The sequence below is a fragment of the Polyodon spathula genome, chromosome 1 (assembly GCF_017654505.1).
Source record: "Polyodon spathula isolate WHYD16114869_AA chromosome 1, ASM1765450v1, whole genome shotgun sequence".
NCBI classification, from domain to species: Eukaryota; Metazoa; Chordata; class Actinopteri; order Acipenseriformes; family Polyodontidae; genus Polyodon; species Polyodon spathula.
This window is the reverse complement of record NC_054534.1, coordinates 84,855,162-84,873,537: the sequence shown is the minus strand read 5'-3', so window position 1 is coordinate 84,873,537 and position 18,376 is coordinate 84,855,162. Positions and strand designations below refer to the sequence as shown.

At 38.2% G+C, this 18,376-nt stretch overlaps 1 protein-coding gene across 1 annotated transcript in view; it reads right to left on the bottom strand.

Moving 5' to 3' along the window:
* Positions 1 to 18,376, bottom strand: part of palld (palladin, cytoskeletal associated protein) — a 160,516-nt gene that overhangs the window by 8,046 nt on the left and 134,094 nt on the right. The window contains exons 10-15 of the mRNA XM_041264617.1: positions 7,563 to 8,276; positions 5,394 to 5,529; positions 4,708 to 4,809; positions 3,260 to 3,484; positions 2,812 to 2,961; positions 1,030 to 1,118 (exon numbers count right to left, since the gene is read on the bottom strand). Of these exons, the coding sequence (XP_041120551.1) occupies positions 1,030 to 1,118; positions 2,812 to 2,961; positions 3,260 to 3,484; positions 4,708 to 4,809; positions 5,394 to 5,529; positions 7,563 to 8,276 (1,416 nt within the window). The remainder of the gene's footprint in view (positions 1 to 1,029; positions 1,119 to 2,811; positions 2,962 to 3,259; positions 3,485 to 4,707; positions 4,810 to 5,393; positions 5,530 to 7,562; positions 8,277 to 18,376) is intronic.

Here is an 18,376-nt window from a genome sequence, read left to right as displayed (position 1 = left end):
ACTGTTCAAAAGGTGATCTAATCTTACACGCCCACTTTTGCCTGACAACAGAACTGCTAGTACCTCCTTAGAAAAACTGCACAACAGCAAAGAGCCTTCAGAGACTGTTCTTTCAGATTGATTTGTAGAAACAGCAGTAGTTGTGGATTAAAACTTTAATAAACACAATTATTAAAACATATTTTGTGGATTAACTAAAACGTGGAAATAGGTTATAACCTATTCCTATAATTTTGGTCCAAGGTGATAGGGTTTTTGTGACAACGAGTATGTTTCAATCCTTAGGACTTCCAATTCATGTCTGTGTTTTATTACCTTAACGTTTCTACATCTGATAACATAAACGCTTAACAATCAAGCAGAAATACAATACATACTTGTTCAAACCGTCTTAAATGTGGGTTTAAAATTATCAAATTAAATCCAAAAAGCAGTTTATGACATCACAGCTGTACAGGAACAATACAATATTTGCCCAGTAATGAACAAGAGTAACAAACAAAACCCAGTTAAACCATTCTTTATATGCGTTTAGCTCGACCTTGCTCTTTTTACAACATTTTGCACTACTAACTATTTATCGCTGACTGGTGGACATAATTTCATCCTCAAACTAATTTAACCCTACTGTGGGCTAACTTAATCCTCCCTGCGCCAGTCTGAACTGCTTAGGTCAATTTTTATTGAATAAGATCCCATTGAAATAATAAACATGCAAGAAAGCATGTGATGAGCTAGCATGGGCCAGGCCCACTCTGCTTTAACATAGGCAAGACCATTAACCTTAAAGTGAAAGATAACATGAGCATTGCACTGCATGCCTAACTTGGTGCTTTAGAAATATACAGTGATTTCAGTTGTATGAACAACTTGCAACCCAGCACAAAAACAGGGTCACTAGCAACTATTTTCTCAAGGATCTGGTGTAGGGTAAACTGGCGATTGCTTCAGCTTGAAACCTGCTATCTGGTCAATTCAGTCATGGCCCATTGACAAGTCTGAACGTGAACCCCATCTCACGTATTGTACCTCCTAATGTGACCTGGAGGTGATCGTTGAGTCCGGCCTCTCTGATTCACAGCCTGCACCATCAACCTTCCTGTACAGCTTGTCCTGCCCTGCGTAAAAGAGGCAATGATTTAAATATTATAAAGAAATGAAGTTAACTGAGGGAGAGAAGGGCACAATACATGATGTATTTGTTGTGTGAATACACCCCCAAGGAAAGCTTTAATATTTCCATTTCAGATCTTTGTTTGTTGTCAGTATATACATTTTGGACTACGTTGGTGTGGGGGCACTCAAATGCTGTGGCGGTGTACAGTACCTATATTGCTACGGCACTCCCCCCTGTTAGGGTTCCTTACAATTTCCTCCACTTCACCTTTGCATGTTTTGCGTACTGTATGGGAATGCTGCATACGAAAAATCCAGAAGGCAAGGTATTTGCTTGCATTGATGCCAGAAAAGAAAACTGGTCTTTGCATGACACTGGAGAATTGAAACCATCTGATCTGAAGTTAGTACTTTCATTCAAAGCAATTGCTCATCTTGTTTTGATCTGTCAGGAGTCTTGCTGATGACATTAATGAACTTCCTGTTTTGGCTGCAGACTAGCACACTCTGTATGAATAACACAAACTCCAACACAAACCAACATGTTTGGTAGTCACAAACAAGAGGTCACGTTGTTTGGAATATGGAGCTTTTGAATAACCTAAAACGTCCCAACCAGGCAGGCACTTTGGAATTTTTGTCTTGGTCTTTATTAAGATTATTTTCCACAATTACTACACAAAATGTTTTCTGCAGCGAGGAAAGCGTATGTGCTGTTATATGCCAGAGTAGTTGACATACTGGCTAACTGAGCTAGCTTTTACTGCCAGACGTAATTAATAAACAAAACAAGGTCCCCTGAAACTCATAAATGCTGATTCACTTCAGTATTACTTGATGAGCAGCAGACTGTCAGCAACCCATTAATTACTAAGTGGCAGAACGCACAACAGGCTCCTGGAAATATGCTGTAGACGAGAGTAATTGTGCGAAGCAATTTGAATTGTGTGCCGAATGACCTGGCACTAGACCCAAGCACTACGTTATTGTGAGGGGAATCATTAGATACCATCAATTTCAATCACTCAACATGAATTCTGAGGTAAAATTATAACAAGTGCAAGAAGTAAAACATTTCAGCTGATGTCATCAGTGTCATGTTTGTATATGTTATTTAAATAAAGTGAGTTAAAAATAGGCCCTAAATAATAGTCTGGGATTTTACAGAGATGTTGATAGTGGGGAATTTCAACCGAGCTGTAATAGTGGAGATTTCAAGCATGTTGATATATTTCAGAAACAGAATGTAAATGTCAGCAAACAGAGCTGGAGGTTAGTCGATTAGGATTTTTCATAATACCCCAAAATGTAGCCAAGCTCTAAGGTGGTAACACATCCAAGACAAAACATTTCTGTGGCACCTACTTTACCTCCAGGATATAAGATTAATTGTGTGTACATGTTTGCACATGTTTTAAAAACATGACTTTCTTAAAATCAAATTTTAGAAAGCACAGTATGCGGAATTTACATGCAAGAGTATGTCTGCTTCCAGACGTCACTGATCATATGTCTCAGTGACTAATATCCTGGTAGGTAGACTGAGAAATTCCATGTGTGGGAACTTCTGACTCCACAAATCAAAAAAGAATCTACATACTGCAATATGTTGTCATATTCTGTTCCAACACTCCCCAAACCCCCTCCCAAAAAAAACACAGCTTCAAACATTTGGCAAGCACCATCACAGCTTACCCCAGGATTAGATGTCATGATGGTGTAGTTCCCATCATCGTCGAGGGAAGTAACTTCAATGTGTAGCGAGCATGTCCCGTCTGGCTCCCTGCTACTCCTGTAATGCTCACTCCCCTTGGAGATCTGCTTCCCGTCTTTAAACCAGTAGATCTGCAGAAGACAGTGAGTAGATAGGCTTGGTGATTACGGGCTCCCCCAGTCCCCTGAACATCTACAGCAGAACAAGCCCTTAAAGAGTTCTGGTATCTTAAGACGTTTGGGGTGTTCTGTGTAAAACAGGCAGATAGGATCGTCCAAAACATAAAAATCTGTATTCATGACTTGTGGGAGGTCCCTAGCTCTTTCCTCACCTGGAAAGCAACATGCTTCCTCCAAGAAATGAATCAAAGGGATCTTAGCAAGTTCTCTAAATTCAATAACTTACTTTGATGTATTTATTTTGTATTACCTTCGGCTTGGGATCTCCAATGACTTTGCAGGTAAAGGTGACGGGCATGCCCTCAAAGACCTTGTAGTGTTTGATTTTGTGGTCAAAGAAAGGTGGCACCCTCTCGCCGGGCACCTCCCCCTCCTCATGCTGCACCTCGTCGTCAGACTCCTCCACGGGTGAGCGCTCCAGTCGGAACTCAATCTCACTGATCAGGCGTTGCTCGAAGCTTGACACCTTGTACTCCTGCAACGAACGGGTCAAGGCAGCATTGAGTCTCGGTTTAACACAATCTCATGCATAATTTATGAAGGGAAGAGGTCAACTGTGAAGTCACTAAAAGTTAAATACCATGATTAAAATACACACATTGACAAAGGAAGAAAACTTAATGCATCTAATTACGATACCATGGTTCTCTTTATTAACAGTAGTAATATGGGATGTGCATAGTGACACATGCAGTACATTTACATATTTGGACTGAAACATGATGTGTCTGGTGACCCACTGTTATTAAGGGCACACTGAAAGTTGCCGATGATCACACAACTGCCAGTGATATATCTACTACAGTTGAGCCAAATTAATTTCAGGATCCTGTTCTGATGTTGTCAACTTAAAAACATCTGGATGGGCTGTATGACATAATGCTATAATTATAGGCTGACTTCAGCCAAAGAGATAAAGTGATTATAGGGGTGTCGACATGCTTCCAGGAGTTTGGAAAGAACGACACATCAATGGAGGCTCCTGCAGCCCCCGCTTTGCAGTTTGAACAGCAGTAAGGAGGATAATTGGTGGGGAGGTACAGTATCCCCAAGGTGGATACATAGTCCTTCTGCTTACAGTCCTGTCAGTCTGGTACATTTCTCAATCAATAACCTTTAACTGCAAAACTAATAAAGTGACGGCTGTGCAAACCAACAATCAGTTCAGAAATAGTGATTTAGAAGTGAAGGGAAGGCTAAGAAACAACACCTTTATGAGAGCAAAGACATGGATAGCTCAATACAGTATGGATTCATTTTTGCATAATATGGTGTAATCTTACAGTACTAAGATACACACACATAACATAACATTATTATACCATACTAGAACAGAGCTCTACTAAAATCACATGGTTTTAGAATGATGGATTTTCATAAAGTCAGGCCATGGGGATTATAGTGATTTCGCTCAAGGGATCAGTGAAATCATACCAGGGAACACACAAAAGAACGTTAACCTTTTGGGGAATGAAAGAATCTGACATTTTGTAAGAGTCACCTTCCTGCAAAGAGAAAAAAAAAAAAAAACATCTGAAATAAACAGTACCATTCACTGTTTAAGACAAGGATAAAGAAAGACATCCTATACATTAAAGTTTCTAAATGTATGAGAAGCCTTTGTGAGATAGCCAAGTTAGGTTGGAAAATGACACCTTACTTGACACAAAACAGCCTCTTTTAGGAAGGTGCACTTACCTGTGTGCTGGGCTCCTCCTCTGTCTCCTGGACATTAAAGACAGTAGCAGCATTGTCAGCACCCAGCAGCCGACGGGCCATCTTTTCTTCATACGTCAGCCTCTGTAAATGGTTGAATGGGAACAATTGTCAATGTACTGTACAATTCTATATCTGATGGGTTTGGTAAATGTACTACCATGCAAGGAATAAATTGTGGAATCCCATGCATTTATCTGTTAGAAAATGTAATACAATATCATGTATAAATACCCTCTGATTAGTTTTACAATTGAATGCTTTTGATTTAAGTGCTAAATATTTATACATGTATATGAGAACGCTCCCTTGGCAGATTTAACTAAGAAAACTAGTAGTAACTGTGCAGTGTAGAAGAGAAGTCAGAAAGAGTTTTTGCAAGGAATTCTCTTAAAGAGTAAGTAGCGGGGTTCTGAAAAATATAGAGTTATATTTCCTCATTTAATTTTGTATTTCTAATGTATCGGTTCCAACAGCAAAATGCTGTACTGCACCAAGGGACAACAGTGTAAACTAAAAGAGCAATCTCATTTCACACATAACAGAGTAAATTATATAATATACCCACTGGAACTCCATAAATACAGATACACACTATACAGTATTTGTGAATTTGTCTGGCTCTGGGGTGAAGCAAGACCTTTGCACAGTTTTTCCTCAAATCTAACCTGTTGTCCGTTGCTCATACGCTCCTCTTTAAAGCGTAGTTTTCTCTCTAGATCCTGAATGACGGCATCCTTGGTGCCCTGAATCTCCGAATCTGAGGCTATCCGTGCGGATCTAGCACTCTTCCTTGGAAATCCACTGAGGAGAATAATATCACAATATTTAAAAAACAAATAACAAAAAAAAAAGACCCATCAGTCTGTAAGTTGGTCTGTCTTTTGTAAATACAACTACAGTATATCATTTAAAAAAACAATGCATAATCTTGGAAAGCTAGTATAAAGTATAAAGTATAAATTGGGACTTCACAGTCCTTCAAGAAAGACAGCCATGATTCCCACTTACTGTAACTGTTAGCAATTTGAATGGATTTAAGGTATTTTCTGTTTCTACAGGTAATAGATTAGTATTAGTGGTAGTTGCTTTAAGTGCTATCTCGACAGTTAGAAATTACAGCAAAGGGACTCTGAATCACAAAGCTTTGCCAGTGTAAATGAATGCTTTTCAGTCCTTCAAACAAGAACACAGATGTCTGAATATAATCTGAAAAGACATTGGACATATGTATAAACTGGACATGTTTGGACTTTTTATGTGTATATGTTGGTATGTGTGGTTGTTGAGCATTATCTTGATCAAATATATTAACATTAATATAGCATTAACTGCAATTGCAACTCATGCCCTCCATTCAAACTCAAATGTAGAGGATGATACTGAAGATTTCAAACTGCTTTGGTTTGCGAGTCAACCATTTCTAGGTCATACATTCATGTTAATTATTTCTATTTTTAATGGTAAACATGTAATGAGACAAAAGGGTCAACTGAAAAATGTTCTGTTATTTGTAAGAGAGTAAATGGTTAATGCAGAAAGATACTGTTAGTAAGCTACTCCAATGATATTTAACCATTTATATGAACAATTAAAAACCTTTTTATTGACAGCAATAAGATGCTTGTAGATTCTTATGAAAAACGTTAGACATATATATTGCAATAAAAAGTTTTCTATATACTTTAAAAGATTTGTTGACAGTCAACTTCTCTAGTCTGTAAATACATGTAGACCTAAATTGTTGGTCATTTTTCAGTCTTCAGAAGCTGGCAGGACTAATATTTGCTTATATACAGTATAACTGGAGGGCAGGCTTGTTTGCAAGAGCACATATTATTTGCTCAGATTTTAAAATGGTCTGGAGTGATGGTGATAGATGGAAGTTTTTCATACTTTGTAGTTTTAAATATTTGGCTGAAGTGTTCGCCGACTGATCCTGTGCAGTTAGACCTGGAGATGACTCGGGTTTGAAAACTACTTGTGAAGCTTATTATTACCTTATTAGCTTATGGAAAGGATGTACTTAAAATAGTGGAAACTGTCCAAAATCTGCAATACTCGCATGTGACGAGTAAAAGTTAAGGAATTATTTGGTCTAATAGACACACATTTTAACAAAAATGTCTGCTGGGCTAAGAAGTTTCTTTAGTTTTACCCACAATAATAATGTGTAATGATGTCAGCCCTGATGCACAGAAATGTAAGTTAATCAGTACTGCAAGGACACACTGAAGAATCATTGCATCAAGTAATGAGAATCCAAACTGCACATGTTAATGAAAGCCCATTCTTGGAAAGAGGCTGATCGGATATTACGAAATGAACAAGAACCACTTTCCAGCAGAATGGAAAAGGTTCAAGAAAGTTGTTTATTTCAGCATAGTCGACTTTAGTTTATTTTCTTGGAAAACACATGTGTGTAGAATGATCTATGAGCTGCGTGGTGCTGCAACAGCACAACTGTTATAGCACAGTTTTAAAACAGTAGTAAAAGTAAATATATCACTAAAGTTTTAGACTAAATAGGGTTAGACAGCTATGACAAACAAACAGCAATGAACACATTAACTACGGTATACTCAACACTTAAAAGTATATTTACAACATACTTCTGCGTACATAGTTTATAAACTTCTCTCTATTTCGATTTTGGTTCTTGTTTCACCAAGGTCTTCTACCAACCTTAATCATTTTAAGCTTTGACAACTTATTAATTTAATTCAACATTTACTATCTAACAAGACAGAGTGCATTGACAGAAATGGATATTATAGAAGCTAAGCAACAGCATGTTGAGTTACTAACTCATTGACAGCAGATAGACCCACACTTACATAGGGGTACTTCCTTTGGGGAGTCCCAGAGCGTTGACAGGTTGTGTTGGGGATGGCTGCAAGGGCAGGATGGTGCTGAGGAAGCCGGCTGGGGATTGCTGTCCCGACCGCGGGGAGTTCGTACCCACTGAGGGGGGGAACTGGGGTGGAGGAGGTGGGGGACCTGAGAGAGGCAAGGGAGGGGGTGGTGGGGGCAAAGGGAAGTTGTCCTGAGGGGCAAAGGAGGTTGTTGGACTCAAGAAGGGGGGAGGAGGGGGAGGGAAGGAAGGTGAGGTCGGGGAGGCCAGGGACTCATTCTCACTGGAGGTCTGCTGCTGGAAGTGGGGAAGGCTCACTTTGTTGAACTGCTTGTGAGGGGTTGGGGAAGAGAGAGGGGAGGGGAGGCTCGAGCACGAGGAGCCAGAGGAAGGGGATCGGTACCCCGAAGAAGGGCCCACAACATTCTGGGCGGCAATGAACTGCTTGGGCCGCACATAGTTGAAGGTGCTGCTGGTCTGCATGGTGCTGGAGGGGCTGTGGGAGTTGAGAAGGCTCATCTGGTCTGGGGCCTGCTGACTGCTTTGGAGTTCCTGGAAGGAGGGTGGAGGCGGGAGAGGTGGAGAGGGGGGTGGTGCCTGTTGCTGTTGTGGGGGGATGCCTTGCTGCTCCCAGAGAGCAGACTCTTGCTGTTCCAACAGAATCTGGTTCTGCAGTTGCTTCAGCTTCTCTGGGTCACTGTAGAAAGAAATGAGACAAAGTTGCTATTATGCAGCTTTAGGTAGAGTTTTGAACTTTTGGATATTGTTGAGAAATAACTTAGCAAAAAACTACTCTGACACAGCAAGTTCTCCACAAATAAAACAAGCTTTAAAAACCTGATGCTATTATTAAAAAAAAAAAAAAAAAAAAAAAAAGTTTTATTTGTTCAGAACCTTGTTTTGCTAAAATAAAACAAAGTAAAATACATACATAGTAAAATAAAACATACTGCAAGGAAGTGGCTACTGTAATACCGGTTATCTTGAGTCATGTGTGTATATGTCTTCACAATCTATCCAGCAAGTGAATGGCTTAGAAGTTTCATGTCGCAAGAAATCTACCTGTTCCAGTAATACTTATGGTACCATGTAATAAATTGCAATAACCTGTTAAGTCCTATTACAATCACATTCTGTCAGAAACAGCAAATGCATGGTTAGATGTGCTTGGATAATTCTCACTTGGTTTAAAAAGTGTGGTTTCATTATGCATTTGCATCTTTGTTGAAACACTTTTATCTTCTAAACTGATGATAAACACTGACAGTTGAAAATGACTGAAATGAATACATCATGTCTGTCCCTAATCACCAGACAGGTTTTGAATTTAGGAGCCACAAACCAAAGCACTGGCTAATGGCAATAAGAAAAACTTTTTAATGTGTTGTTATTTATTTTTTTTTAACAATGTTGCCAACCAACTACATTATAGCAGGACCATAAATCAAATTGTGTGTCAGCTGACTGATGTATTCAATAAAATTGCATTCTTTTCATCAACTTTACAAAACACACCAATTTTAATCAACTCTCCCAATGAATCTGAAAGCCCGCTGAATAAACAACTACTCTTCAACCACTGAAAGTGTTGTTAAAACATAGTGAATTTAGTATATATATATATATATATATATATATATATATATATATATATATATATATATATATATATATATATATATATATATATACTATACAGTAAATGTACTTAATATGACTACTAAAGCTATTCTCACTTTCCCCTGAATATAAGGACTTTATCTGAATACTCTCTAAGTTATTTGGAAGGCACTGCATGTCTGCAGTAGATATGTATGAAGGAAATACCATGGCAGTAATAAGACAAGTATTCATAAACAGAAATGTCAAAGTGATAAACATTAAGGATGTGGAAAGTGCCATGTGAAGCATTCCACAAGCGAGCTGTTTCCACCCTTGTCAAGCCTCCCTCTGACAAGACTCATAAACAAACCACTCAACCTGAAATAAAGGAAGGGAGGGGGGGCAGAGTCCAAAGAATTCAGACGTCACCACCACCTTACCACTCTAGCTAAAATAACTACTGGAGAGAGGAAGATGGAGTGAAAATTATTGTTAAAAGCACCAGAATGGTCACCGATTGAAGATCCTGCGCTCAGCCTGTATTTTTTTCACTGGTTTATGCTTGTAACATATCACTTTTAGTATAGTGCCTTAGTATCTCAGTGGACTACAGTATGTGCATTCTTCTGCGACTGCTTATGTTGTGATGTGAAATCTTATTAAATATTAGACCACAAGAATGGCTTCTAAACATGAAATCGTGAGCGTCTTAAAACTGAATGAGACCTATCATTTACCTCAGAAACTACCTTTCAAAATGTTCATATCTAATGAGTGTAAGCACTGTGCCTCACCAAAATTGGCTTTGAGTGACAGGAGGCTTTAACAGACTACATTTGAACTAACAGATGGAATGCTTTACCCCAGGAAGTAGCTCTTTTTGAGTGAGTGCTGACAGCCTAAGCACACAGCACTACAGAAATATTTCTAAACCAAAGCACCTTATTTTAGACACAACATTTGAAACTGTGGCGATTCTCAGATAGTACTGAAATCTACTGAAAGCATAGGAATTGGAGCTAAGGGAACATGGAAAGAGTTAAGTTACATGCTTTGAACCTGATAAATAGATTAGGAAGACACTTCACCACACACATAATTTACTTCAGATCAAAAAAGATAATAAAAATCCTCTTAAAAGGCCACATCACAGTTGGTATATTAGTACCAAACTAAAACAGTTATAAACAATATGGTCCTTCCATCCTGGGCACCATGTTTGACGGGATGGAGTTACAAAATAGTGTATGAAGTGCAGAATGCAATCTTTCACATTTCTCATTTCTCATGAGAAAGCACCCTTTCAGCTGTGGCAATTTATGGATGCCTTGGACTCAGTCCCTGTCCACTGCAGCAGCTTTCCCTGAAACAGCCCTGATAACATTCAAGTCAGGTTTCATGCTCACCAATGGACTAATAATTGTACGTAGGAAAGTCTACAATTCCACGCTTGTCGCAGATTTACAGTTTGATTATTTTGGCGATGTGGTTTTCATGCTGAGATTGGGTGTGAACAGAAAACCAGAAGAATGTTTACACTTTTGTATCCAATTCATATCTAGAAACAGTACAAGCCTGACTTTTGCATTAGCTTGAAAGGAGATGCAAAATGCATGACCTCACAGCCATTGAAATACTGTTGTCCAGTTGGGACAGTACTGGAGGGTCTAACTTTACTGGGGGACTCTGCCTCACTTCATCACAGAGCCTCTCAAATACTAATATCTAGCAGCATAACCTGTAGGGAAGGTGAGATTAGAGCTGCTGAATTAATTCTAATAGAACTATTCAATAAAAATTTCAGACATGTGAGGACACATTTCTGTCAGCAAGTATTATAAATTCCCTGTGTTGACAATTGGCAAGCCACTTGCTATAGGTATAGGTACTGGAAATAATGAACGTTTGGTTGAATATTACCACAAAACTGGGAAATAAAAGAGCACTGTATTTTTTGATGGAATCTACCCCAAGTCACTCTCTGTTCCTTCCCTTCACAGAAAGAGAAACGACTCTCTCTTTAACTAACGAAGAAAGCCTTTATTAAAGCAAAAGGATAGAAAACAATTTTTAATCACAAGTTTAAACCCCTAGCGGGACTCCATCTTGAGGTACAAGGATGCAAGGGGTTTTTGTTTACTTTTTAATGCAATATGCCAATAACCTCTTACCCTCTTAAAAAAAAAGGCTAATTGTTGAATTAGTAGTTTGCATATTACTTACATCACATCTTTGTTGGTACAGGATGGCAATGAATAGAAACATGGGTATGGGACTGTACTGACACAGGAACAAAACTTGCAAGAAACCAGGCCAAATTATACCAACTAGTAAGCCTAGTAATAGATCATTAAAATGACTGTAGATTATTTGACATGCACAGGGATTTAACTGGGAAATGTGACTTTCGGGTAAAACTCTTATCCCGAACATGGCTGAATACAGTAATTTGGTAGATTCATAGCATCATATTGTTGCCTTCTCTTAAGTTACTATTGAACTAGGAGGTATGAAAGCAATGTTTTCTTCAACAATGGTTACAGATTAAAGGCTTCTTTTCTTCAGCTACTGGAAAACACTGATGCGGTGTCATATTTAGATTGTGTGTTATCTTTAATGATGGGTTTCACATACTCCCAAAGTTACTCATCAGCATCAGTTGCCTTTTTTACATTACACATGGTACTTTGAACTCCTGTGGAAAAGGAGAAGCAAACGAACTCTATTAAAAGATCCAAAAAGCCTGACTTGCTGAGGTAACTGCTTCAGTTGTGTTCCGTACATACTGTATTGACATGCAAAGGAAACTGTTAAAGCATGTGTCACACAAATCTTTTTTTTATGCTCAGACACCGCACTTAATGAAAAATGCTGATCTCATTTATTTTGAAAGTGTAACAAATTGTAATGCTGTTAATAATAGCAGCTTGATTTCCAAATTTAGAGCAGCTCATAATCCACATATGGCCACACACTAAGAAGGGAAAGAATGGGAGGAATCTGAAAGAGAATGATTCATAGCCCCATAAGTAGGGGAGATGTAACTACCCCCTCTTGGAAATCATTGTTATATTGATGTCATTCAGAAAGGCTTCAGTTTTACTCCAACAGCTTTTTCAAAATGTACATCTTAACCAAATTGTTTCCAGATGTTGAGAAATAAGTATAAAGTTACATTCGGGGAAACTAAAGAAAAATCTTGAACGTGCTGCATCTACAGGGCATGGCTACACAATCAGGACTACACAACCTCAGTGTGTTTGCAGTACAACTCTGAGACTAGGTCAGGAATACTGAACGATAGCAGCACCTACAGCACATACAATAGAAAACCATAAACCCATCTGAAAGAAAAAATTGCCATGACACGTAGCTGATTTTCTCCATGTCAATGCATTGCATTGTTGTGATATGATTCTATGGCCATTATTTTATGTACTGAGCCTGTGCCCCAAGTTAGACATCTTGAAATGTTTTATGTAAATCTTACATTGGAGCATTCTGTACTAAGTCACAATTAAGTATTTTTTGTTGAAGTTAATTTCCTGTTCTTTCTCCTATCAAAAAAAAAGAAACAAAACCATACAGTATCAGTCATTCTGACACCTGAACATCCAACTGTTGATTAGATGCTGTTTTAAATGGTTTCCTGTTTTCTTGGATTGGGTCAGTTTTGTCCTTTTTAGCTATTGCTCAAACATCAACAAGAAAAACAATTATTACTCACCTAGATTGACAGAAAATCTCGAGCAATCACTTTATCCCAACTACTAACTTCTGGTTCTACTTTACGCATTCTAAATATGTGCTGCACTACTGTACTGTTTTTTAAGGCATGTATTACCTTCTCAGTATTTCAAATTACTATACCAACGTATTCACTACTGAAGCAAGCTGGCAAGTAATTATAGTGTTATGCCCCTGAAGGTTAAACATTCAACTCAACATAAAAATGTTCTTCTTAATTGTTTCCATCCCACAGAAGTATCACAATTTATTAATCCTGAGCCTCCTTTGCTAAATATATCTGAAACATTTTTTATGGAATGTTGCTTGTATAAATAAAAAAAGACAGAAGGAAAAGTGGCAGGATTCCAGCAGCCCTTACATCATTCTTCCTTAAAAGGTGATCTTTCTCTAAATAGAACACCAGTACACTCAAACATGCTCATTTATTTCTGAATGAGAAACATCTTGAAATGTTAGTATCTCACTCATTATGGGATTCTGAATGGCAACCCCCTTGGCTGATCTTATGCTTGTTGTGAAACAAATGAATTTAGGGATTAAACCCAATTTATTTCACAATGTTAAAAATATTTAAAATAAATATAATTTTACTATCTGATTGTGAGTAAGAATTGGCTCCACAGTATTAATAATTACTAAAAGTTGTATAGCTGTCATAATTGATGACATCCACAGACTTTCTGTTCACAAAAGAAGGCAGGTCAGACTTAACACAAAGCATGTATGTTCCATCTAGATACATTATTGATATTATTGTAAGCTAGATATAATTCATTAATGCTGCTAATCGCCTGTTCTTGACAATTTGTTGAAATCCTTACTGCATCACCCCCTCTCCTAAAAACAAATGTTTATTTGAGAGATTACTTCATCTTGAGCATACATAATGCTCAGTCTGTTGATTCTGGACATATGATTTTCATTAACAGATCACTCCATTCTCAACCACCATAATAGAGTGGAACAACCAAACTGTTATATTCACAGAAGGCTTTATGTAATTGTATTGTAATGTATCAGCATTAGTGTAAACATTCCCTCAAGATACATCTCCAAGCAGCTGGGTCCCCAGTATCTGGGAAGTATCTCTTCCTTTTGCTAACTCAATTACTGCTCTCTAGTGCCAGGCTCTGTATACAGTACATGCATTGCCCTACGGTGAAAACCCAACCAGAGAGACTATAAGCATCTGCTAAAATGGTAATTCTATAGAAATATATTCCAGGCATACTCTTTCAATCTGTTTAAAAACAGGTATCAAGTATGCCAGTGTCCTAGTCAAAGCAGAACAGAAACTCAACATCTGGAAAATATGCTGTAGATAAATCATTCTTAATGAGCCACTTACAGACAAAGTAGTAATCAGAAGGTCAAACTTGAATGCATCAAAAAAACCTTGCAGAAAAAGTCAACAGGTGCAATAGTAAATCTGCTCCTTAACTTCTTGTGCATTTCTTTCATTACTGCATTTTCATTCTTTTTAAATACAACCAACATACAAGAATGCTCATAATATTCCTACATATGCAGCATCATGCTTTTTCCTCAGCAACATACGCAGAATTCTCCCCTTCCTCATCAATTACTCCACACAGTTCCTAGTTCAGGCCCTGGTACTGTCCCACCTTGACTTCTGCAACTCCCTCCTGGCCGGCCTCCCTGCTTCCGCTATCTGTCTGCTCCAGCTCATCCAAAACTCTGCTTCACGCCTGGCCTTTTCCCTTCCTCAGTTCTCCCTCCACTGGCTCCCTATTGCCACCGGCAGACTAGCTGTACCCCCCTCATCTCCCCCGCTTCCAGAGCCTGCTTATTTTCCACCCTTGCCCCTCAGTGGTGGAACGACTTACCCATGGAGATCAGGACTGCTCAGTCCCAAATACCTTCCGGTTCCTCTTCAACACATACCTGTTCAGACAGCATCTGTAAACCTCACTAAACTCTCAACTATACTGGACCATTTACATTATTTTATAACAGCTCTTACCTGAAATGTGATATTTTGTAAGGTGATATTTCGTAACAACTGTAAGTCATCCTGGATAAGGTTGTCTGTTAATAAATAAATAATAATAATCCTAACTACTTAGAATAAAATATAGCATACTATATGTACACTGAGAGTATGGTTTAGTCAATGTAATGTTATGAATACAAGGTCATGTTCTTGTACCGATATGTTAAAAATTCAACAGGCACGGTTTACATAGCTAGAGGAACTAAAGCACAAAAGTACACTGCCTTGTATTCATTCTGCTACACTGTTCCACAGCAAAAAGCTTCATCCTACTGCAGTCAAAGGTTATGTGAAGGCTATACCTTTTTCAGAATTAAGCATTTAAGAAAAGCACTCAGCTGCTGATAATCATTTAAGAAGATTAAACAATTTACCAAAAAAGTACAGTCCTCCTTCTTACTTTGTTTTCCCTCCTGAATTTGTACCAGCTCAGCACTAGCACAACTATGCTTGAGTTGAATGTGATGCTTAAAATGTGCTAACTGATTGGTCGTGGGCCAAAGATGAAGTGTAATGAAGACAGACATCAGACTGCAAGGCTCCAGCATTAACTCTGTCACTTAGCTGTGAGTTATAGCGAGAAAACTTCATGCACTACTGTCATTCCCGAAAAAAAATTAATTCTGTAAGGCTATGAACAGCATTTGAAGATCCCCAGTGTGAAGGCGAACTTTCTTTGGGATGACTGCAGCTGGTACAGGACAAGATATTAGTTGCTAAGTATCAGGCTAAGTATGTATATATTACAGAACATCCTCGCTGTAATGCCCTTCATTATAATGAACCTGGCCCCTGGACCACAAATAATAAATAAAAAAAAAACACAATATAAACTCACACTGTTCTGTACGCACAGGATACCTTCTCCACAGTTAACTCAACTCTTTCGTCTTGCTAAAAACAGCGCACTGTGTAACTGCGCCTCTGAAACGAAAATCATTGTATGTTGCAACAAAGCTGGAAACTATTGATTGTTTGAAAAAATGAATAATGCAGACTATATCTGTCGTGAATACAGGTTGTCAAAAAGCACTTTTTTTGGCTTCTTTCAGCAACCATGCGGCAAAGCAAAACTGATAAAAGAAAAAACAACAACAAAAAACTTGTGTGGGATTCTTGCATGTTGGATTAAGATTTGGTGACCTTGGATTCATGTCAGATTGATTTTGAATAAAAGTTCAGCTTCAATTCTGGATTTTTGCTTTTTTACTGTGTTTTAATTTTTTAACAAACAGGATAAAGCAAAGGCAGAATACTGCATACATGAGACGAACAGGTACGTGTAATTCTACTTTTATTCACAATCACATCTCAATAATTTACTCCAGCAGTTTATCGTTAATTTTGACTGTCCTTTCGTTACAATGAACCCCTCAATATAACAAACAAAAGGCTTGGACCTCAGCAGGTTCGTTATAGCGAGGGTGTACTGTATTGTTCTTCAATAACCATTGAAGAATGTTCTCCTGAACATAGATCTAAAAAATCAATTTAGTCATTTTGAATCAGTCTTAACTAAAATCGCAAAGCTGGTCTCCAGGAAACCATACCATAAGGCACTGTGACAGGATGGTTGAGGTTGGTGACGTCAGGCCAGAAGCAGGAACTGCAAACACGCACAGATATTCAAATCAAATATTTAAACAAAAAAAAAAACACTGCTCACAAAGCAAAATAGAAAGAGTAAACAAAACAAATCACGAACACACAAAAAAACACAACAAAACCCAAGATAGTCTGGGCAATCGCCTTCACTGATCCTGTGGTTTTTGTTTTTTAGTTTTGTTTTAGCCAGACACTTTAACAATAATTACACCACTCAAACAATAATTCAATAAATGGCACCAGCCACATTCTCCTGAGATGTCTGGTAGACACGAACTGGGCTACCATCGCATCTGCCAGACCACATCCAAACCATCCCAATAAATGTTTCCTGTTGTATACTACAGTTAATTCATGGTGCAGTGCAGGAAATCACAATCAAATTGTGTAAAATGCACTGCCCAGTATGTTTAGTGAGTGCAAACTGCATATGAGAGTGGCTGTCGTAGTAGCTGTGCTGTGTAGTAAATCGTCTGTATAACACACACACATTTGAAGTACAAACTTATCATTTAATAATAATCCCTCTGAACTAAAAGACAAATGTAACGTTTCAATATCACATACTGATATAATGTTGAGGACTATACAGTAATATTATTATAAACATAAGTAACTCTAAGAAAATACAATCGATACACTTGAATGGTGTCAGGCCCAGAAGGGTCAATTCTTCTATCATATTTGACTATATAGAGATGCCTTCTAGGGATTCTGTTTACAGAAAACAAAAACAAAAACAAAAAATAAAAAATAAAATGTTTATGCAGTTGAGAATGGTGAATCCTCCTCTGCTCATAAATGATTACCAGTTTTGGATTTAGATACACTTTCTTCAGGTACTGTATTATTCTGGGAAGGATTTTGAAGTTATTTATAAGTATCTTTCTTGACATTGGCTTCAGTCTAAAAAGACTCAAAGACTTCCATGATTTCCGATGCTTACCTCTACAACTTCCTATTAAAAGTCATGTTTATATTTAGTCCCATGGGGGTCACATCCCACAACACATAATTGACACTGTAATTTTAATGTTTTCCGTAAACATACTCCCCTGAAGGAACAACCCACAAAATAGCTTAGCTACAATGAACACAGTGTACAACCATATTTTAAATATTTCCAGTTAGAAAACCACTTTGATCTCACATTTCGTAAGACTTCATTTTGCCCAATTTTCTCCCCAATTTGGAATATTCTATCATTTTTTCTCCCTCACCGCAGCAGTACCCTACACACTCAGTGGACATCCCCCAGTCCCACGAATAAGCCAGCTTCCTCTTTTACATCCACAAACTCGAGAGTGGATGTCAGCGAGCTACTGACCTCTGGAGTACTAAGGCCAGTGCTGTTGCGTGATGAGGTCTCTGACAGTTTTGCCTTCCTAACCCACAGGAGCACCAGAGCCAGAGCAATTCCCAGTGAAGACCGACGACTTCGCACAACCAGTATGCAAACCTGCGCTGTACGACAGTGCTTCTACCAGAGGAGCCACTCAGGGACCCCAGGCATTCTTTTTTAGTATTATTTTGAATTATTTCTATAGTATGTAGAATAGCATCTCAAAATGAATATCCGTGCATACTTCCATCAAAGCCAGCCAAGTGGATTCAAGTAGAGATTCAGTTAGAGTTCAAATTATATACTTTTATATGCTCAAGTCATTTCATAACTTGCACAGATAGCCACTAAACTAACAACATCTGTTATTTTTTTAAACCTTACAGACAGAAACTCTTTTCACCTTTAATACCCAAAGCAATGCACAATCAGGTTGCACCTCCCTGTAACCTCGGAAATGATTACACTTGGCTAGTCTTTGGCT